Raw genomic sequence first — 23,914 nt, 5'->3', positions numbered from 1 at the left:
TCACTTCTACCCCATCCCTGTAACCCAATAACCCCTCCTAACCTTTTTGGTCACTAAGGGCAATTTATCATGGGCAATCCACCTAACCTGCAGGTCTTTGGACTGTGGGAGGAAACCGGAGCACCCGGCGGAAACCCACGCAGACACGGGGAGAACATGCAGACTCCGCACAGACAGTGACCCAGCGGGGAATCGAACCTGGGACTCTGGTGCTGTGAAGCTACCGTGCTGCAAATGTTCTTTGTTGATTATTCTTTTTGTCTACTGTGTACGTTCACTCGGCTGCAGAAAAATACTTCTCACTGTACTTCGGTACATGTGACAATAAATCAAATTTTTAAAAATCAATCAAGATAATCAGGCAGATTCAACATGGTTTTGTGAAAGGAAAATCATGTTTAACTAATTTACTGGAGTTCTTTGAAGAAGTAACATGCTGTGGATAAAGGGAAACCTTTGAATGGTCTGTACTTGGACCTCCAGAAAACATTTGATGTGGTGCCACTTAAAGGTTATTGCAGAAAATAAAAGCTCATGGTGTAGGGGTTAATATGTGGCATGGATAAAAGATTGGCTTGCTGACAGGAAAAAAAGTAGTAGGCATAAATGGGTCATATTCTGGTTGGCAAGTTGTAATGAGCGATGTAACACAGTGATCAGTGGTTATCGGGGGTAGGCTGCATGCAGACTTGCGGTTATAATCAGGTCAACCATGATCTTATCAAGCAAGAACATCCTCCAATAAGGAGACCAAAATTGCACAAAATATTCCAGATATGGTCTCACCAAAGCCCTATATAATTGCATCAAGACATCCCTGCTCCTGCACTCGAATCTTCTCACTCTGAAGGCCAACATGCCATTTGCTTTCTTTACAGCCTGCTGTACCTGCATGCTTACCTTCAGCGACTGGTGTAGAAGGAAATTCAGGTCTCATTGCGCATGCCCCTCTCTCATTCTATGGCCATTCAAATAATAATCTACATTCCTACCTTGCCTGTTTTTGATAACCTTGCATTTATCCACATTATACTGCATCTGCCATTCATTTGCCCACTCAATGTATTCAGGCACAAACAGTAGCATAGTGGTTAGCATTGTTGCTTCACAGCGCCAGGGATCCGGGTTCGATTCCCGGCTTGGGTCACTGTGCGGAGTCTGTACGTTCTCCCCGTGGCAGCTTTGGTTTCCTCAGGGTGCTCCCGTTTCCTCCCACAGTCCAAAGATGTGCATGTTAGGTGGATTGGTCAGGTTAAATTGCCCTGTAGTGTCCAAAAGTTAGGTGGGGTTGCTGGTTTACGGAGATAGGGGGAGGCTTGGGCTTAGGTAGGGGGCTCTTTCAGGGGCAGGTATAGACTCGATGGGCTGAGTGGCCTCCTTCTGCACTGCAAATTCTATGAAATCACATGGAAAGATCTGCATCCTCCTCACAGCTCATCCTCCCACCCAACTTTGTGTCAGCTCAATTCCAGCCTTAAATAAATATCCCAGGGGACATTCAGGATTTCTACTTCGCTCTGTCCTTAGGCTGCACATGTCTGTTTATGGACGTCAGATTTTCCTTTAACGATCAAAAGAAAAAGTTTTGTGAGGTGACAAAAATAGTTTGTGGAGCGCGTGCGCACTGAGTGAACTTGCAGTGAGGAGTGACGTGGACGAGTGAACAATGCGCGTGCGCACTGAAGCCAGGCTGCTCTGCAGGCTGGGCTTTGTAGTTCCATCTTGTTATCGTCCCATGGCCTACAGGGAAGACTGGACTACATCTCCCGGGGGGCAGTGCGCGGGGGCGCGCCTGCGTGCTGCTGCCCCAATGCCGATACGCCACGGTCAGTTCGCCAACATGGCGGCACTGGGGTGAAGGGAAGCGGGAAAACGGATGGTGGCGGAGAGCGGGGTTTGCGGCCTGAGAGCAGCTAGAGAGAGAGAGATACACATAGATATTTAACACAGACACAGACAGAGACAAGCGAGCGAGAGGAGAAGGAGAAGCGCCGGGGCCTGAGCCATGGAGAGGCCCAGGGTGGAGCAGCTGGTGGAGTTCAGAAGGTAAAAGAGAAAGAGGATGAAACTGGCCCATAAACTACCCATACGGACCCTTAAACTGTCCACACTGACCCTTAAACTGTCCACACTGACTCTTAAACTGTCCACACTGACCCTTAAACTGCCCATACTGATCCTTAAACTGTCCACGCTGACCCTTAAACTGCCCATACTGTCCACACTGAAAACTGTCCACACTGACCCTTAAACTGTCCACGCTGACCCATAAACTGCCCATGCTGACCCATAAACTGCCCATACTGTCCACACTGAAAACTGTCCACGCTGACCCTTAAACTGTCCACGCTGACCCTTCAACTGTCCACGCTGACCCTTCAACTGTCCACGCTGACCCTTAAATTGTTCACGCCGACCCTTAAGATGTCCGTGCCGACCATTAAACTGTCTACGTCGACCCTTAAACTCTACACACTGACCCTTCAACTGTCCATGCTGACCCTTAAACTGTTCACGCCGACCCTTAAACTGTCTACGTTGACCCTTAAACTCTACACACTGACCCTTCAACTGTCCACGCTGACCCTTCAACTGTCCACGCTGACCCTTAAACTGTTCACGCCGACCCTTAAGATGTCCGTGCCGACCATTAAACTGTCTACGTCGACCCTTAAACTCTACACACTGACCCTTCAACTGTCCATGCTGACCCTTAAACTGTTCACGCCGACCCTTAAACTGTCTACGTTGACCCTTAAACTCTACACACTGACCCTTCAACTGTCCACGTTGACCCTTAAACTGTTCATGCCGACCCTTAAACTGTCCATACTGACCCTTCAACTGTCCGCGCCGACCCTTAAGCTGTCCGCACCGACCCTTAAGCTGTCCGCACCGACCCTTAAGCTGTCCGCACCGACCCTTAAGGTGTCCGCGCCGACCCTTAAGCTGTCCGCACCGACCCTTAAGCTGCCCGCGCCGACCCTTAAGCTGCCCGCGCCGACCCTTAAGGTGTCCGCGCCGACCCTTAAGCTGTCCGCGCCGACCCTTAAACTGTCCGCGCCGACCCTTAAACTGTCCGCGCCGACCCTTGCGCTGCCCGCGCCGACCCTTGCGCTGCCCGCGCCGACCCTTGCGCTGCCCGCGCCGACCCTTGCGCTGCCCGCGCCGACCCTTGCGCTGCCCGCGCCGACCCTTGCGCTGCCCGCGCCGACCCTTGCGCTGCCCGCGCCGACCCTTGCGCTGCCCGCGCCGACCCTTGCGCTGCCCGCGCCGACCCTTGCGCTGCCCGCGCCGACCCTTGCGCTGCCCGCGCCGACCCTTGCGCTGCCCGCGCCGACCCTTGCGCTGCCCGCGCCGACCCTTGCGATGCGCTTGCCGACCCTTGAATCGCCCAAACTGACCCTTTTTTAATCCATTTTATAATGGGATGTGGGCTTCGCTGGCTAGGTCAACGTTTGTTGAAAAATATTAAGGTCGTCTTGAAAAATATTACGGTCGCCTTGAAAAATATTCAGGTAGATAAGTCCCCAGGGTCTGATGGGATCTACCCCAGAATACAGAAGGAGGCTAGAGAGGAAATTGCTGAGGCCTTGACAAAAATCTTTGGATCCTCACTGTCTTCAAGTGAAGTCCCGGAGGACTGGAGAATAGCCAATGTTGTCCCTTTGTTTAAGAAGGGTAGCAAGGATAATCCAGGAACTACAGGCCGGTGAGCCTTATGTCAGTGGTAGGGAAATTACTGGAGAGAATTCTTCAAGACAGGATCTACTCCCATTTGGAAGCAAATGATCGTATTAGGGAGAGGCAGCACGGTTTTGTGAAGGGAGGTCGTGTCTCACTAACTTGATAGAGTTTTTCGAAGAGGTCGCACACATGATTGATGCAGGAAGGGCAGTGGATGTTGTCTGTATGGACTTCAGTAAGGCCTTTGACAAGGTCCCTCATGGTAGACTGGTACAAAATGTGAAGTCACATGGGATCAGGAGTGAGCTGGCAAGGTGGATACAGAACTGCCTAGGTCATAGAAGGCAGAGAGTAGCAATGGAAGGGTGCTTTTCTAATTGGAGGGCAGTGACTAGTGGTGTTCCGCAGGGATCAGTGCTGGGACCTTTGCTGTTCATAGTATATATAAATGATTTGGAGGAAAATCTAACTGGTCTGATTAGTAAGTTTGCAGACGACACAAAGGTTGGTCGGATAGCGATGAGGATTGTCGGAGGATACAGCAGGATTTAGATCATTTGGAGACTTGGGCAGAGAGATGGCAGATGGAATTTAATCCGGACAAATGTGAGGTAATGCATTTTGGAAGGTCTAATACAGGTAGGGAATATACAGTGAATGGTAGAACCCTCAAGAGTATTGAAAGTCAGAGAGATCTAGGTGTACAGGTCCACAGGTCGCTGAAAGGGACAACACAGGTGGAGAATGTAGTCAAGAAGGCATACGGCATGCTTGCCTTCATTGGCTGGGACATTGAGTATAAAAATTGGCAAGTCATGTTGCAGCTGTATAGAACCTTAGTTAGGCCACACTTGGAGTATAGTGTTCAATTAAGGTCGCCACACTACCAGGAGGATGCGGAGGCATTAGAGAGGGTGCAGAAGAGATTTACCAGGATGTTGCCTGGTATGGAGGGCATTAGCTATGAGGAACGGTTGAATAAACTCGGTTTATTCTCACTGGAACGACGGAGGTTGAGGGGCGACCTGATAGAGGTCTACAAAATTATGAGGGGCATAGACAGAGTGGATAGTCCGAGGCTTTTCCCCAGGGTAGAGTGGTCAATTACTAGGGGACATAGTTTTAAGGTATGAGGGGCAAGGTTTAGAGTAGATGTTCGAGGCAAGTTTTTTTACACAGAGGGTAGTGGGTGCCTGGAACTCGCTGTCGGAGGAGGTGTTGGAAGCAGCGACGATAGTGACATTTAAGGGGCATCTTGACAAATACATGAATAGGATGGGAATAGAGGGACAGGAACCCAAGAAGTGTAGAAGATTGTAGTTTAGTCGGGCAGCATGGTCGGCACGGGCTTGGAGGGCCGAAGGGCCTGTTCCTGTGCATTACTTTTCTTTGTTCTTTGTTGTCCATCACAACTTGCCCTTGAGAAGGTGGCAGTGAGCTCCCTTCTTGAACCGCTGCAGTCCATGTGGTGTAGGTATACCCACTGTGCTCTTGGGGAGGGAGTTCAGGATTTGAACCTAGGGACAGTGAAGGAACGGTGATAAGTCAGAATGGTGAGTAGGTTGGAGGGGAACATCCAGGTGTTGGTGTTCCCATGTATCTGCTGCTCCTGTCCTTCTAGATGGTAGTGGTTGTGGGTTTGGAAGATGCTGCCTAAGGATCCTTGGTAGTTTCCTGCAGTGCATCTTGTAAATGGTACACATGGTTGCTACTGTGCATCAGTGGTGGAGGGAGTGAATGTTTGTGGAAGGGGGAGCAATCAAGCACGCTGTTTTGTACTGAATGGTATTGAGTTTTTTGAATGTTGGAGCTGCACTCATCCAGGCAAGTGGAGAGTATTACATTACACTCCTGACTTGTGTCATGTAGATGGTGGACCGGCTTTAGGGAGTCAGGAGGTGAGTTCCACAGGATTCCTAACCACTGACCTGCTCTTGTAGCCACAGTATTTATATGTCTAGTTCAGTTCAGTCTCTGGTCAATGTCGATAGTTGATGATTCACTTATGGTAATGTCGCTGAATGTCATTGGGCGATGGTTTGATTCTCTCTTGGAGATGGCCGTTGCCTGGCACTTGTGCGGCATAAATATAACTTGCCACTTGTCAGCCCAAGCCTGGATATTGTCCGGGTCTTGCTGCGTTTGCATGTGGACTGCTTCAGTGTCTGAGGAGTTGAAAATGATGCTGAGCATTGCGCAATCATCAGTGAAATTCCCACATCTGACCTTGTGTTGGAAGGAAGGTCATTGATGAAGCAGCTGAAGGTGGTGGGCCTCGGACACTACCCTGAGGTTCTCCTGTAGTGTTGTCCTGGGACAGAGATGACTAACCTCCAACAATCGCAACCATTTTCCTTTGTGCTAGATATGACTCTTAACCAGTGGAGAGGTTCCCCCTTCATTCTCATTGACTCCAATTTGCGAGGGCTCCTTGGCGCCATACTCGGTCTAATACTGCCATGATGTCAAGGGCAGTCACTCTCATCTCACCTCTGGAGTTCAGATTTTTTGTCCATGTTTGAATCATTTCATGCCTGTAATGTGAATCATAAAATCCCTAAAGTGCAGAAGGAGGCCATCTGGCCCATCAAGACTGCACGACCCTCTGAAAGGACACCCTATTCGGCCCACACCCCTGCCCTATCCCCGTAACCCCACCTAACCTACACATCTTTGGACCCTAACAGGTAATATTATCATGGCCAATTCACCTAACCTGCACATCTTTGGACTGGACTGTTGGAGGAAATCCGAGCACGCAGAGGAAACCCACTCGGACACGGAGAGAATGTACAAACTCCACACAGTCACCCAAGGCCTGAATTGAATTTGGGACACAGGCGCTGTGAGGCAGGGCCTGAGTGACCCTGGCGGAACCTAAGCTGTCAGTGAGCAAGTTATTGCTCAGTAAGTGCCTCTTGATAGTGCTGTTAATGACCCCTTCCATCAATTTACTGATGTTTGAGAATAGACTGATAGGGTGGTAATTGGCGAGGTTGATTTGTCTTGCATTTTGTGTGCAGGACATACCTAGGCAACTTTCCACATTGCCGGTTAGATGCCAGTGTTGCAGCTGTACTGGAATAGCTTGGCTAGGGGTGTGGTGAGTTATGGAGCACAAGTCTTCAGTAATATTGCCGGAATATTGTCAGGATCTATAGCTATTGCAATATCCAGTGCCTTCAGCCGTTATTTGATATGACATAGATACATAGATCTCTGTGATATGTATCTATGTATCTATGTTCAATGTATCCAGTGCCTTCAGCCGTTATTTGATATCACGTGGAGTGAATTGAATTGGCTGAAGACTGACATCTGTGATGCTGGGGACCTCCGGATGAGACTGAGATGGATCATCCACTCAGCACGTCTGACTGAAGATTGTTGCAAAAGCTTCGGTCTTGTCTTTTGCACAGATGTGCTGGGCTCTTCCATCATTAAGAATGAGGATATTAGTGGAGCCTCCTCCTCTTCCAGTGAGTTGTTTAATTACCCACCACCATTCAGAACAGGATGTGGCAGGACTGCAGAGTTTAGATCTGATCTGTTGGTTGTGGGGTCGCCTAGCCCTGTCTAGTACTTGGTACTTATGTTGTTTGACATGCAAGTAGTCTTATATTGTCGCTTCAGCAGGTTGACATCTCATGACATCCTGCATTCTACATCTGTGGCAGACAGTTAGGTGAGGATGAGGTCTAGTATGTTTTTCACTCATGTTGGCTCCTTCACCACATGTAAGAGAATCCCTCAGTCTGCCCACACTGACCTCTCCCTCAGTCTGCCCACACTGACCCCCTCTCAGACTGCCTGCACTGACCCCACCCTCAGTCTGCCCACACTGACCCCACCCTCAGACTACCCACACTGACCCCCCCCCTCAGTCTGCCCACACTGACCCCACCCTCAGACTGCCCACACTGACCTCCCCTCAGACTGCCCACACTGACCCCTCCCTCAGTCTGCCCACACTGACCCCCTCTCAGACTGCCCGATCTGACCCCCCTCTGACCCCCCTCAGACTGCCTGCACTGACCCCCCCCTCATTCTGCCCACACTGACCCCCTTTCAGACTGCCCGATCTGACCCCCCCCCTCAGACTGCCTGCACTGACCCCACCCTCAGTCTGCCCACACTGACCCCACCCTCAGACTGCCCACACTGACCTCCCCTCAGACTCCCACACTGACCTCCCATCAGACTGCCCACACTGACCTCCCCTCAGACTGCCCACACTGACCCCCACCCCCCCCCCCCGCAGTCTGCCCACACTGACCCCCTCCCTCAGTCTGCCCACACTGACCCCCTCTCAGTCTGCCCACACTGACCCCCCCCTCAGACTGCCCACACTGACCCCCCCCTCAGACTGCCCACACTGACCCCCTCTCAGACTGCCCACACTGACCCCCTCTCAGACTGCCCGATCTGACCCCCCCTCAGACTGCCTGCACTGACCCCCCCCTCAGTCTGCCCACACTGACCGCCCCTCAAACTGCCCGATCTGCCCCCCCCAGACTGCCCGCACTGCCCCCCTCAGTCTGCCCACACTGACCCCCCCCCCCTCAGTCTGCCCACACTGACCCCCACCCTCAGTCTGCCTACACTGACCCCCCTCCCCTCAGATTGCGCGCACTGACTCCCACCTCAGACTGCCTGCACTGACACCCCCCTCAGTCTGCCCACACTGACCGCCCCTCAGACTGCCCGATCTGACCCCCCTCAGACTGACTGCACTGACCCCACCCTCAGTCTGCCCACACTGACCCCCACCCTCAGTCTGCCCACACTGACCTCCCCTCAGACTGCTCGCACTGACTCCCACCTCAGACTGCCTGCACTGACCCCGACCCTTAGTCTGCCCACACTGACCACCCCCCTCAGATTGCCCGCACGGACCCCTCCCTCACTGCCCACACTGACCCCCCCCCGACTGCTCGATCTGACCCCCCCTCAGTCTGCCCGATCTGCCCCCCCTCAGACTGTTGCACTGACCCTTCCCAAGACTGTTGCACTGACCCCCCCCCTCAGACTGCCTGCAATGACCCCCCCCCCTCAGACTGCCTGCACTGACCCCCGCCCTCAGACTGCCCGCACTGACCACGCCCCTCAGGCAGCCCCCTCCAACCCCCTGGGGCTGCCCGTGCCGTCCCCTCTGGCCAGCCGCGCCAACCCCCTCTGGGTGCTCGCTCTTATTGAAATCATGCAGCATTGACATTAATGGCCTGGAAGAGCTGGTTGCCACCTGTTCAGAATGGTGACAACCTGTCCATCAAGATGCATTACCCAGTATCACAATGATGAGGTAGAGCAGTGGTAAAGAAGGAAAGAAAAGAAAGCAAATCCTGCTCTCTGGATGCCACTCTTTCATGTGCCGTCCTGCCCCATGTGCCCAAAGATTTGTGGGTCGACAATCGCCCTGTTGAATCCCTTGGCGACCCATGACAGAAACTCATGGCACTGAGCAGGCCTCATCCTCGAATTGAGGGACAGCCGACAACAGTGTTGGAAACTGGGGGGCTGCAGTCACTAATTGTATTTGATTTTTGTTAGAATTGATAAGAAAGAAACTTGATCGAGTTAGGTTTTGTTACAGATTTACGATAATGGGTAAAAGATGGAAATGATGCGGGATGTTTATTTTCCAGAATCCGTAGCTTAAAGAATGGTGCATGCAGTTTCAGGCATAATTTTCAAACGATACATCGAAAAATATGAAATGAAATGAAAATCGCTTGTTGTCACGAGTAGGCTTCAATGAAGTTACTGTGAAAAGCCCCTAGTCGCCACATTCCGGCACCTGTTCGGGGAGGCTGGTATGGTATGAGCTAGCCTGCCTTGGTCTGCTTTCAAAGCCAGCGATTTAGCCCAGTGAGCTAAACCAGCCCCAATGAAAGGGGAAAGGGAAAAGAATTGCAAGACCTCAGGGAATGTTCGGGTCCAATGGACGGTTCATCCCAGTGTCCTGACAAATGCCTCAAGCATCATCACAAAAACTGGTCATATCACTGCTGTCCGTGAGATCTTACTGTGAGCAAATTGGCTGCACCTTTCCTCCATTACAAGAGTGGCTACAGTTCAAAAGTTCTCCATTGGCTATGCTAAGGCCATAAAAGCTGCAATATTAATGTAGCATATATGGGGACAGTGGCAAAGTGTCAATGTTACTGGACTAGTAACCTCGAGATGAGAGTTCAGATTTCACCACCACAAACGCAGCAATTCAATTAATCAATCTGGAATAAAACGCTAAACTCATTAATAATAATCATGTTGTAAAAACCCATTGGGTTTACAATTGTCCTTCAGGGGAGGAAATCTGCCAAACCCTGTGACTTCAGACACACAGCAATGTGACTGTCTCTTAACTGCCCTCTGAAAAGGCTGAGCAAACCACTCTGTTGTCGGTGTGCCAGCACCACCTGCAGCAAGGGCAGTTAGCGATGGGCAATAAATGCTGACCTCACCAGTGATGCCCACAGTCCAATATGGACTTTGTCTCTACGCTTGAACGCACTATCAGTGCTCCAGAACTCACTGGCTTTGGACTGTTCTGCCCCTTTCCCGATTTTCAAATGTTCAGCCTTGGTGCTTTTTATAATTTCTGAAAATGGGATAACATTGTAAGGCAACAACAGCACGTTTATTTGCCGCTGCTCCTTTATTGCAATGGAGCACTCTCCGCTTGAGTCCTCTTAACAACCCTCAAGAAGCTCAACACGATTCAGGTCAAATCAACCGGCTTGATTGGTACCCCATCCGTCACCTTATACTCGCCTACCACTGCTGACAATCGTGTGGCATTCAGAATGTGCAATGCAGCAACTCGTCCACGCTTCTTTGACAGCACCTCCAAAACCCACAATCCCAGAAGAACGAGGGCAACATTTGTATGGGAATATCATCACCTCCAAATGACACCGATCAGTTTGTAAACATTCTGGGGGTCTCGCCTGGCCGAATGGTGGCCTTGGTGTCAAGTTATTTGCCTCACACTAGCTTTCTGTGCTTCTGGGATGTCTTTTATCCCCATACACCCACACAGCAAAATGCGTGCTTTCACACTGCCAAGTGTTTTTGACCTTGCCTACTGACCATTTGACTTCCCTTTACACCTGGGTCAATAAAACATTTAGTCATTGACTGCCTTAATCACAATTTTCCCAACTTGTCAGCTCCTTGCCTAGAGTGTAATCATAACAGGAATGAAAATAGGAGAAATGCAACAGTAACATTTAAAATAAATGCACGAGTCACAGCATTTAAGTTAGTTAATTAGCAACGAAACCCGAAGTAGGAATTTTGCAGGAGTCACACACTAAGTACTGGCGATTGAACTTCCCCAAGTGTCTAGCTTCCAATGCCCCCTTACCAGTAACTCTCCCACCTACCATGAACTTTTTCAACATAAAAACAGAAAAGCTTAGCAGGTCTGGCAGCATGTGTGGAGAGAGGGACAGAATTAATGTTTGAAGTCTGCTTTGCTCTTCAGAAAAGGAGTGTACTGCATCAAAACATTAACTCTTTCCCTCTCCACAGATGCTGCCAGACCTCAGCTTTTCTGTTTTTATTTCAGATTTTCAGCATCCGCAGCATTTTGCTTTATTTTACCCATTCTTTTATTTATTTTTTTTGCCGAAGGCTCTTAACCATCTGTTCCTTCTCAATTTGCAGGTTACCTACAGATGGTTTTATCCGGGCCCTGCTTGTGCTTTACACTCCCTTCGGCATCTGTTTGATGCTTCTCAGGATATTTATTGGTCTTCATGTGTTTTTAGTCAGCAGCGCTCTCCCAGATGGTCTTTTGCGAAGGTATGGCTCTTTTTTTATAACCTCAGTCGTCCTTAATTAAGGTTTAAAAGTAAATTGCGGAGCACACGTGTATTTTTTTACTTTTTAACAGGTAGTTGCTTAGTGATGATTCTCTAGTATTGGGCAAGGTAATAAAGGAGAAAAAGAAAGATGCCTGAATGAAAAGGCAGAAATGGTCGACGATAGTGACGTTGAAAGGGTGCCTTGACAAATACATGAATAGGATGGGAATAAAAGGATACGAACCCCGAAAGTGTAAAAGGTTTTAAGTTCGACGGGCAACATGGTAGGCGCAGGCTTGTGGGGGGGAGGGGGGGGGGGGGGGGGGGGCAGCAAAGGGCGTATTCCTGTGCTGTATTTTTCTTTATTTGATAAAGTGGAGAGACAATGTAGAATACACAGTTCACAAACAAGCTGTCAGTCCAGCCCAGTCTACTTCATATAACCTTTTTGGTGTAACCTCTTCTTTTCTCCAAAATGTACTTAATCTGGCTTTCCTGAAAATGTATCTATGAGTTTGGGAAGAGAGGTTGCAGTTCAGCTTCAGATATCTTACCTGCTGCCTTGCATGTCGCATGCATCTTGTGATCTATTTGAGTCGGACCTGTGCCAAGGTGTGGAAAGGCAGCTTTCTAGACTTTAAAAGCATGAGAGGTGATCTCATTGAGATGTATAAAATTCTTAGACTTGATGCAAATATTAAGAGACTGTTTCCTCCTAGCTCCTTATAATAATCTTTATTGTCACAAGTAGGCTTATATTAACACTGCAATGAAGTTACTGTGAAAAGCCCCTAATCGCCACGTTCCAGCACGTGTTCGGGTACATAGAGGGAGAATTCAGAATGTCCAAATTACCGAACAGCACGTCTTTCGGGACTTGTGGGAGGAAACCGGAGCACCCGGAGAAAACCCACGCAGACACGGGGAGAATGTGCAGATTCTGTACGGACAGTTACCCAAGCTGGGAATCGAACCTGGGACCCTAGCGCTGTGCTAACCACTGTGCTACCGTGCCGCCCTCATGTTTCAATGAGATCACCTCTCTTCCTTCTAAATTCCAATGAGTACAATCACAACCTGTTTAACCTTTGCTCATAATATAATCTCTCCATGTCCGGGATCATTGTTGTGAATATTCTCTAAAGGCCTCCAATAAAATAAAATCTTTACTTAAATAAGGGGGCCAGAACCGCTCATGGTACTGCAGATGTGTCTCACCAGTACCTTGTACAGTTGCAGCAAGACTTCCCCACTCTTGTACTCCAATCCCCTTGAAATAAGGGCCCACATTCCATTAACCTTCCTGGTTACCTGCTGCACCTTTGTGAGTTTCATGCACAAGTACCCCCAAGTCCTTTTGTGTTGCAGCTTTCTGCAATTTTTCTCTAATTAAATAATGCTGTTCTTTTGTTTGCTTTTCCAAAATGAACAACTTCACATTTTCCGACATTATACTTAATTTGCCAATTTTCTGCCCACTTAACCTTTCAATGTCTCTTTGCAAATTGTTTCTATCCCTCTCGCAACTTGCCTTTCCAACTATTTTAATAATATAAGCTTATTGCCACAAGTAGGCTTCAATGAAGTTACTGTGACAAGCCCCTAGTTGCCACATTCCGGCGCCTGTTCAGGGGGGACGGTATGGGAATTGAACCTGCGCTGCTGGCCTTGTGACCACTGTGCTAAACCAGCCTCTCTGCAAATTTGGCTACAGTACATTGGCTTCCTTCCTCCTTAATGAGCAGAACAGTGGTTAGCACTGTTGCTTCACAGCGCCAGGGTCCCATGTTTGATTCCCGGCTTGGGTCACTGTGTTTGGAGCCTGCACATTCTCCCCGTGTCTGCATGCTTTTCCTCCGGGTGCTCCGGTTTCCTCCCACAAATCCTGAAAGACGCGCTGTTATGTAATTTGGACATTCTGAATTCTCCCTCAGTGTACCTGAACAGGCGCAGGTGTGTGGTGGCTAGGGGATTTTCATAGTAACTTCATTGCAGTGTTAATGTAAGCCTGCTTGTGACAATAAAGATCATTATTATTAATATATATTGTAAACAGTTACAGGTCGCCCCTAATCCCCACTCGTTTCCTGCCCTTTAGCCAATTCGCTATCCGTGCCCATATACTACCTCTAAAACCATGGGCTCTTATCTTATGACTTAACCTTTTGTGAGGTACCTTGTCGAATGCTTTCTGGAAGTCCAGATACAACACATCAACTGGTTCCCCTGTATCCACTCTGGTTAAGACTTCCTCAAAAAGTTCTTAATAAAGTCAGACATGATTTCCCTTTCATGAAGCCATGCTGGCTCTGCTTGATTAGATTATGATTTTCCAAATGTGCTGATATTACTTCTTTAATAATTGATTCCAACAATAGATGATAGGCTAATTGGCCGATAATTACCCGCTTTTTGCCTCCCTCCCTTTTTGAATAGCGGTGTTATATTGGCAGTTATCCAAGGATTTTTGGAAAATTACAACCAATGCTTCCACTGTCTCTGTAGCTACTTCTTTTAGAATCCTAGGATACAAGCCATCAGGACCAGGGTACCTATCTGCCTTTAGCCCCATTAGTTTGTCTAACACTGCTTCTCTAGTGATGGGGATGGTATTTAATTCCTCTCCTGTATTCTTTAGTATTAATGGGATGTTCGAAGTATCTTCCACTCTAAAGACTGATGCAAAATATCATTTTCTAAGGAGCCTATGTACACTTTGACCTCTCTTTTCATTTTTATATGTTTAAAGAAGCTCATCAGTTTTTACATTCCTCGTTCGTTTGCCCTCATAGATTATTTTCTCTTTCTTTGTTACCTTTTTCCTTTGACATTTGCCTCCTTACAGGAGAACAGGAGCAGGGATGTCTTGCTGCAATTATATAGGACCTTGGTGAGACCACACCTGGAATGTTGTGTGCAGTTTTGATCTCTTTTTCTGAGAAAGGATGTTCTTGCTACAGAGGGAGTGCAGCGAAAGGTTACCAGACTGATCCTGGCATGGCGTATGAGGAGAGATTGAGTCGATTAGGATTATATTCGCTGGAGTTTAGAAGACTGAGAGGGGGGGTACCTCATAGAAACCTATAAGATTCTAACAGGACTAGACAGGGGAGATGCAGGAGGATGTTCCTGATGGTGCATGAGTCCAGAACCAGGGGTCACAGTCTAAGGATACGAGATAGACCATTTAGGACTGAGATGAGAAATTTCATCATCCAGAGAGTGGGGAGCCTGTGAAATTCCCTACCACAGAAAGCAGTTCATGTCAAACCATTGCATGTTTTCAAGAAGGAGTTAGATATAGCTCTTGGGGCTAAAGGATATGGGGGGAATACGAGAACAGGTTACTGAGTTGGGTGATGATCCATGATCCTATTGACTGGTGGAGCTGGCTCGAAGGGCCGAATGGCCTTCTCCTATTTTCTATTTCGTGCATTCAAGACTGAAGGGATACAGTTTTAATCACAAAGGAAATCTAGGAGTATGGGATAGGGTGGAAATCTGGAGTTGATGGAGGAGTTCAGCCATGATCTTATTGAATGGTGGAGCAAGCTCGATGGTCATGCATGGGTGTACCCAAGCTATTGGCTAAACACCATCGCCAAGACTGTGATGGAGGAAGCAAGAAGCTCACCACCAACTCGAGGGTCAATTCGGGTGGGCATTCAGAATGCCTGCCTTGTGCCAACAGATCCCAGGCAATCCAATGGACTCTGACTTCACACCACAATGTGTCGCAAATATTGTAAGCTCGAGGCATTGCAAGCCTTTGCCTTTGAGGATTCAAACTCTGCTTTGCACTCTTATGTTTAATTATGCATGTAGCCGTCTTTCTGATGATTCTGCCCTCTCGGCTGGTTGGAAAGGAGACCCTGGCACTATTTGAAGAAGTCTGGAGAAAATCCTCCCCGGTGTCCTGACTGATGTTCCCTCTAAGCAGCGCAGCAACCCGCAAGTTCTCTCTAGGGCCAAGCACAAGTCGGCATCTTTAAGTTACCGCAAGTGTGCGGCTTCACAAAAAACTGAAAGGGCTGTCCCTCGAAAGGATAGCTTGTGCACAACAAATATAATTGAAACTTTGACCTTTATGATGAAAGCAGATCACTTTGATCATTATCACATTTCAACTTTACACACTCTAATGTCTAGTTTACTTTCAGTTTACAAAGAGGATGGAAGTTGAGTCCGTGAAATTAGAAAAGGGGAGAATATTTGTTGAAATAAAACAATGTTAAGATTTGTTTAAAATTATCCAACTCTAGTCGCTACTTGCGGTGTGGTACTGATGCGGTGTTGCACTGACAGACGGTCTCAACTTTATATGAGATTCTAAACGGAGATCCTGTCTGCCCCTTCGGTTGAATGTGAAAAATCCCAAGGCATTATTTCCAAGAAGGGTGAGACTTTGTTCCTGATATCCTGGCCAATATTTACCCCTCAACCAACATCACTAAAAATCAATTACTCTAGTCGTTATTGTATTGCTGTTTGTGGGAGCTTGCTGTCAGCAGCTGAGATACCATGTTTGCTTAAATTACAACGGTTGTCCTCCCTTCAAAATTGTGAGGTCACGAAAGGCACCATAGAAATGCAAGTTCTTTGTTTAACACACCGAGACCTGCCATAAGTATCGGTTGTGTTGTTCCTCCAACAGCTATTGTATAAGATAGACACAAGATAGTGGAGTCAGGAAACGCTGGAAATGTGCAATATCTAAAAGGGTTAGAAAATTGTCAGTATTTTAAGTGTCAGAACTGTTCCTCTCTATCATTAATCTCTCTTTTGCCCCACGATCGGGCTTGCTACATATCTGCGCATTAGTCTCCATTTTTCTTTCCCCGGGCATTCCGTCTGCATTTTTTCCATCTTTTTGCCTGCACCTGTCTGATGATAGAAAACCAAACTAGATATGGCAAAGTAAATGGCAAATACTGGAAATCCGAAAGAAAAGTTACGAGTTAAAGCTATAGGATTGCTCAGGGTTTGCGAGGGGCATTTGGCCCATTGTCTGCCAACTCACTGCCCCAACGGGCGGTGCCCAACTTGCCCCTCTTTCAACTCCTGCGCAGCACTGTCCTCATCTCGTGAAGGATGCGGCGGCTTAATGTTTTGGGCATGGAGAAATGGTGACCTCCTGAAACGTTGACCTGTCTTTTGTCTTCAGGTGCCGATGGGTCTGACTTGTATTTTCCGCTTTTTCTGCTCTTGGTTCATAAATTTGCACCATAAGAGGCATGAACGCTTCCAGGCATAGTTCACGTGAAGACTGATGACAGCTTTGAGTCTACCAGATGTGTGCTGGTATGTATTTTTAAAGCATGTTAGAGAAGCTGTAGTCAAATCCTTTTTATATATCGTAACATTCACATCCTTCGGACATCCCAATGCGCTTTACAGCCAGTGAATTACTTTGAAGTGTAGCCACTTTTTGAGTGTCAGCATGTGCGGCAGCCAATTTACACACATTCCCCAAAGACAAAAAGAAAAAAAACTTCATTTGTGCACACCCTTCTTGACATTAGGGTACCCTAAAACAGTCAATTAGCATACAGCAAGCTCCCATAAATAGTAATGAGATAAACAATGATGTAGGTGTTGATTGGGGGACAGATTTTGGGCAGAACACCAGGAGAACTTAAAACAAAAACAGAAAACACTGGAAGATCTCAGCAGGTCAGACAGCATCTGTGGACTGATAAAGGGTATTCCAGACTCAAAACGTTAGCTCTGTCCTCTCTCCACAGATGACGTCAGACCTGCTGGGATGTTCCAGCATTTTGTTTCAGATTCCAGCATCTGCAGTATTTTGCCTTTGACCAGGAGAACTATCCCGCTTTGCAAAATGGCGCCATGAAATCCTTTATGTCGGTTTACTGTCTCATCTGAAAAATCTCCCTCAATACTGTGTGACCTCTTGACTCTTGAGGTGGTGAGTGCTAACCCCTCGGTCATGGCTGATGGACTTCTTATTGGTTATCTGCCAAAATGGGATGTACCGCAATTTAGACAGGCAGACATCAGCACCAAAGAAACTCTAGAAACATTATACTGAGATGGGAGCTTTAATCATGGTCAGGTTGGTTGTTTGCAGTAGCCACTCCCGAACAGCGAAAACAGCAGGGACAACAGCTGACCTGGCAGCATCTGTTGAGAGAGAAAAACAGAGTTAATGTTTCGAGTCCAATGTTTCGAGACTCTTCTTCGGATAAAAGCAAGCTGATTAGGGCAGGTCATGTAAAGGGCAAACAATGTCCAACTGTATTCTGGATGGCAAACAAGAGGCGAGTCTGGTATATCTCATTGTGCAAGTGACCATTCTCTTCAATCACTCTTTGACGTCCAGTGCACACACGATGGGCTGGATGGCCTCTTTCTGCATCGTAATGTTTCTGTGGTCTTAAGTCAGGGTTCTGCTGGACGAAAACCTCAAAGCTGTGGCGTAGCTGGTTAATTCACACCAGAGCTCCAAACTTTGGAGAGCGAGAAATAAGGTAGGGTTTTTCACTGATTAGACATAGTTGTCTGTTAAGTAAATCACCACACAAAGTATTTCTCAATCTTATCAATACTGTGTACGAGGTGTTTTCAACTAAATTTAGTGCCCGTGTCTAAAATGGTATCTCAGTAATCCCACCTTACAATCAGAATGCAATATTCATTGGTCATTGTTTGGAACTAAGTTTCTTCTCACCTGGTCCTAGATAATTGTGCAAACCTGGTTTGAACTGGCACTGTGTTTGTGGCAGTGGGAAACATACCACAACTACACTGGTTAAACCCCAGCAGTAGCCGCAATCGTGCAATTATAGGGCTTGGATCTTGCTCACTTTTGACTAGGTGTGCTGAACTTGGTAAGTGAGCTGTGTGTGTGTGCATTGCATAATATCCTTGTGTTTATAAATGGTGTATTTGTTTGAGTCACTGAACGTAACGTCGAAGCCTCAACTGTCCCAAGAAATGTTTCTTTCCCCAGTGTTGATTACTGGTGCTATTCTGTTAAAATCTAACCTGACACTGAATCATGAAGATTTGCAGCATTTCAAAAAGGGGAAAATGTCTATTAATATTATCGGGTGAGGTGAGTTGGTTCATTTGCTTTGATAGTTGCTTCTCTAGTCGCTACTCCCAGTGCAGTACTGAGGGAATGCAGCACTGTTGACAGTGTAGTCTTTCAGATGAGACATCAAACCTGTCTGTGCTCTGAGGTAAAAGAACCCATGGCATTATTTCTGGAAGAGTAGGGCTGTTCAGCCTGATGTCCTGGCCTCAACAAACAACCTAAAAATTATCGGTCTAGGTGGGAGCTTGCTGTGCACAAATTGGTTGCCAGTTTTTCCTACATTACAGCAGGGACTAACTTTGAAACACTATTTTGTTGCTTGGAAAGCACTTGGGATACTGTAATTTTTTGAAAGGTGCTTTATAAATGTCAGTTCTTAGCTGAGTTCTCACTCAGCCTGGTGCTCAGTAGAGGAAAGGACAAGCCGTGGAGAGGCTGGTCGACCTCTGAATGGCAAAGGCTGAGTAGTTTGTCTACTCGGGTCCGGTTTTGGGAGGCAGGGTCGCTCACCAGAATTATTTTTGCTTCAAATTCTAAATTACATTTATTACGTTTGCCTTGTCTGTATCACGCTGCAGGGTTATCGTACGGGCAATGTGTGCAATTCTGGGTATGTTTGTCACACAACGTGACTCCAGGCATCAAGATAAAAATGTCAAAACCTACATCTCTAACCACATCACCCAGTTTGACCACAACGTATTGAATTTCCTCACACCCTGTCACACGGTAAGCTCAAATATTATTAATCAATCTGTACTGTATGTGTGTTATAGCGGCATGTGCTTGTGCATCTCCTTGTTAATGCTGGCTATTTTGATCAACCAATAAGCTCAGGCGTCACAGTGGTTAGCACTGCTGCCTCACAGCAACAGTAACCCGAGTTCAATTCCGGCCTTGGGTGACTGTGGAGTTTGCACTTTCTCCCCGTGTCTGTGTGGGTTTCCTCCGGGTTCTCTGGTTTCCTCCCACAGTCCAAAGGTGTGCTGATTAAGTGGATTGTCATAATAAAGTTGCTTTTTAGTGTCCAAAGATATTCAGGTTAGGTGGAGTTACGGAGATAGAGCGAGGGAATGGGCCTGGGTGGGGTTCTCATTCAGAGGGTCGATGCAGACTCGATGGGCCAAATGGACTCCTCCTGCACTGTAGAGATTCTATGGCCTTGCTGGTTTGTGTCTTGTTTTGCTCGTCTCCAAGTCATGAACAGTAATCTTCTGTTGCAGACATTGCTAATTGAAGACATTGAGCCCCGAAGAAATACCTGGTCTTCTCACCATAGCCCTCTCTCCAGACATGACTCATTTTTTTATCCTACCAGTTTCACTTACCTTATTACCATTCCACCTTTAGTATTGCCATTTAAGTGGAAAAGATTGCCCCTCCCCAGCATCCATTCTGAATCATGGCTTCCTTGGTGTTTTAATTTTCATACCCTGGAATTTGAAGCCTCCCAGTTGAGTTCATTGACTTTGCTAATTAATTTCCTGTGTGACCATAGGACAATTTAGCCAATGGCAAATTTTACTCAGGGAATGATGTGATCGACCAGATTGTGGCTTTTGGTTTCCTATTGGAATAACGTATTTCTGAAGATAAAAATAGAACAAAAGTAATCCCCTTGAATTCGATCCCTTGAACCTGCTGCACCACTCATTAGGATCATGGCTAATCTTCTAGCTCAGTTATTCCTTCCAGCACTATCCCCATATCCCTTGATTCTTTAGTATCCAAACATCTGTCGCTCCCTGACATGTGTATACTCAACCACTGATTATCCACAGTTCTCTCGTGCAGCAAATTGCAATGGTAAACTACTTTCTGAATGAAGACATTTCTCTTCACCCCGGTCTTCAGTGGTCAACCCTACCCTATCATGACACTGTGCCCCTCATTCTGGACTCTCCAAAGGGGAAACAGCCTCTTGGCATGTACCCTATCAAGCCCCTTCAGAAATATGCTTCAGTGAGATCGCCTCTCATTCTTGTAATTTCTGAGGAATTTAGGCTTAGGTTTAGTCTACTCAATCTCTCTTTGTCGGAAAAACCCTTCATCCTGGGAATCAGCCAGTCATTGCACTTCCTGTAAGGGCAAGTATATCATTCCTCAGCGACCAAGAGCAAAACAGTGCTATTGCTTTGTAGTGCATGGGTTGGAGCTGACGCAGTCCTTCCCATTGCTGTGTTCACAGGACACAATGGGTTCAGAGAGCTTATCCAGTGAGCAGCTGATCCACATGGATCAGACAATATGCATTTTTGATTGCTGGTCTGCACAAAATGGCCACTTGGAAGTCACTCCAGTGACTTCAAGAGCAAAGGAAAATGAACAGAGCGGTGCTTTGAAATATAGTACGGGTCAACCAGCGTTTGGAGGAGGGTTGGTTAATACTTCAGTTTACGACCCTTCACTCGGCACCTCGAGCATTAACCAATTAGGTACTTCCTAATCAGCTGCTTTGATTTTGTAGTGGGTGTAAGAAAACCTTTGCTTAATAGTTGTTGTGAATTAAGTTAGCTGTTTGTGTTTAGCCCTTGCTAGAGGGACATTCTGGCTTTGTGAGCTGGGCCCGTGGGTTCCTGGAGCTGGGATGGATGGACAACCGGACACGTTTGGCTGAGGCGCTCAGACAGTACAGTTCCCTTGAGGGAGCACGCGGTTTGCTGCTGTTTCCAGAGGACGAGACAACCAGTGGGAAGGTTGGGCTTCTGAAATTCAGGTACAGTTCATAATTCTTAACAATTGGGATGCAGGGACTTGGGAGTGTGGATTCAGTTAGATAAGTAGAGATGATTTTCATTTATTATAGAACCTTTCACAATCTCAGGGCATTTCACTGCAAGTAAAGGCCTTTTTTGAAGTGTAATTACTATTCTAAGTGAACGCGACATCCAATTTGCATGCAGAAACTTTCCAGGAATTCCCTTTCCAACAGTCCTGGATGTGCCTATATCACATGGACCTTCTCAAGGATAATTCAGGATGGGCAATAAATGCTGGCCTAGCAAAATGCACCCATGTCCCTCGAACAAATAATAAAAAAAGAAATCTTGCACAAAGAGCAAGTTGTTATTGAGTTTTACAAAATTATTACATTTTGGGACTAGATCTTCATGTTTAAGGTAACGTGAAGGAGATCATGTGATCTGTTCTGAAGTCTACCTGACAGTAACCCTGGGTGGTTTGATTGTCAAGAGATCTTAGGGTGCAAGGCATTTATAATTGGAGACAATAACAGCAGTCTGCATCTTAACAATGGGGACTGTGTGCATCCAAAGCCCCATAAGTGTTCTCAGGAACGAAGAATCACATTAGATTGCTTCTGGGAACATTAAACAAAAGTAAAATAGCTTGATCTGAGGGGTATTCTGTTCTGTGGCTTTTGACTGCAAAGAAAGCATTTAGTTAGTAGTGTTTTTGGACATTTGTTACAGTAAATCTCTTTAAAACTTTAAATTCCAATGTGTAATTTTTCAGCTACTAATTGGAAGTTCAGTTATCAGTCCTTGCAGGGATCGTAACAACGTATTAATGACCATGTCATCTGTTATATGTATTGGGGTGTACATTGACCAGGGCTCTGCCGAGAATGTACTTGACAATCTTCAAATAGTGCCATGGGACTTTTGACACCCACAATGGAGAATAGCCCATTTCATCTGAAAGTGGCACCTCCTGACAGTGCAGCACTCCCTCAGTACTGCAATGAGTGTCAGCTAACTTATATACTCCAGTTACTGGTGGCACAGTGGTTAGTACTGCTGCCGCACCACGCCAGGGATTCGAGTTCAATTCCGGCATTGGGTGACTATGTGGAGTTTGCATATTCTCCCCGTGTCTTTGTGGGATTCCTCCGGGTGCCCCGGTTTCCTCCCACAGTCCAAAGATGTGCAGTTAGGTGGATTGTACATGCTAAATTGCCCCTTAGATTTATGGTCACATGCACCAAGGTACAGTGAAAAGTATTGTTCTGCGTACCATCCAGGCAGATTGTTCCATGTGTGAAAAAAACATAGGTCATACGATAAATGCACAAAGTAAATACATAGACATTGGGTGACACATATATAAGCTCTATAGAGCTAACAACAGTAAAGACTTGTAGAGAGATCAGTTCAAAACAATACAAGGGTCATTCGGGATCTGATAACAGCGGGGAAGAAGCTGTTTTTGACCCTGAAGAGGTTGGCAGAGAGAATAACCCGGTTGGGAGGGGTCTTTGATTATGCTGCCCGCTTTCCCAAGTCAGCAGGAGATGTAGACAGAGTCGATGGATGGGAGGTGGTTTCACGTGATGGACTGGACTGTGTTCACGACTCTGTAGTTTCTTATGCCCTTGCTCTTGCACACCAGGCTGTGATGCAGCCAGATAGGATGCTTTCTATGGTGCATCTAAAAATTGGTAGTAGTCAGGGATGTGCAGGTTAGGTTACTGGGATTGGGTGGGGTGTGTGGGCCTGGGTAGAGTGCTTTTTCAGAAGGTTGGTGCAGACATGATGGGCCGAATGACCTCCTCCTGCACTGTAGGCATTCTATGCTGTTGGGAGACTTGAACTTGATTTTTGAGGGTTCTACCCACTGAGCCACGACTGATTACTTAGAACGCATTTCTGCTATTGTTAGAGTGGACAGGAAGGGGAATGAAATTCCAGTAAACAAACGTTTGCTTTTCATTATATTGGTCTCTAAAGTACATTGAGTGTGGCTGTGTGAGTGATTTGTCTGTTTGTTTTTATTCCTGTTCTAGCTCCTGGCCCTTTACTATAGATAGCATTGTTCAGCCCCTGGTACTAACGGTAAAGAGACCCTTTGTATCTGTGGTAAGTTATACTTATCTATCTGTGTTGATAGAGAGGTTTTCCTTTCACGCCCCTCTGCCGCAAACTCTCGCCGTTCCCCACGTCTACCTCCTTGCCTTCCCTCATCTCTCAGTCTGTACAGAATGAAAAATGTAGAGTTGTGTAAATACGCATCTGAAGGACAGGCGCTTCCACCTTTTGGCTTGATTGTACTAGTTTCTGAATGGGATGTGGAAGTTGCTGGCAAGGCCAGCATTTATTCTTTATTGCTCTTGCATGATTGGCTTGCTAGGCCATTTTAGAGGGCAGGGACTGTGCAACACAGGTTCAAAGCCCAGTCTGTTTTTGCCTCACTGAATTTGAACAAGGGGCCGCTGGCGATTGGAAAGTTATCCTACATGGCTGTCGGGTAAGGAAGGGTTCACAATCTAAAATGCTGCCGGCCTTCGCTGTGTTGGCTTGTTTGAGGGACTGAAGTGTTGGGAAACAATCGCGGCACAAATCATTGCCTTTTAGGGGAGCAGCTGATTATTCCGAACACCGCCTCCTGTTCTGACAAC

The 23,914-nt window shown here is 46.9% G+C and overlaps 1 protein-coding gene across 3 annotated transcripts in view; it reads left to right on the top strand.

The window, feature by feature from the left end:
* Positions 1–1,802: 1,802 nt before the first annotated feature.
* Positions 1,803–23,914, top strand: part of aup1 (AUP1 lipid droplet regulating VLDL assembly factor) — a 46,371-nt gene continuing 24,259 nt past the window's right edge. Inside the window, exons 1-5 of one of the 3 annotated variants that reach the window (XM_038793180.1) lie at positions 1,803–2,046; positions 11,359–11,496; positions 19,137–19,287; positions 21,087–21,274; positions 23,303–23,375. In XM_038793180.1, the coding sequence (XP_038649108.1) occupies positions 2,006–2,046; positions 11,359–11,496; positions 19,137–19,287; positions 21,087–21,274; positions 23,303–23,375 (591 nt within the window). In that variant the 5' untranslated portion in view covers positions 1,803–2,005. Of the gene's footprint in view, positions 2,047–11,358; positions 11,497–16,662; positions 16,800–19,136; positions 19,288–21,086; positions 21,275–23,302; positions 23,376–23,914 lie in introns of those variants that run through there. The other 2 variants (XM_038793182.1, XM_038793181.1) reach the window with 2 other exon arrangements.

The sequence above is a fragment of the Scyliorhinus canicula genome, chromosome 3 (assembly GCF_902713615.1).
Source record: "Scyliorhinus canicula chromosome 3, sScyCan1.1, whole genome shotgun sequence".
Taxonomy (NCBI): Eukaryota; Metazoa; Chordata; class Chondrichthyes; order Carcharhiniformes; family Scyliorhinidae; genus Scyliorhinus; species Scyliorhinus canicula.
Note: the sequence above shows the minus strand (reverse complement) of the source record. Positions and strands in the feature narration are given on the sequence as shown.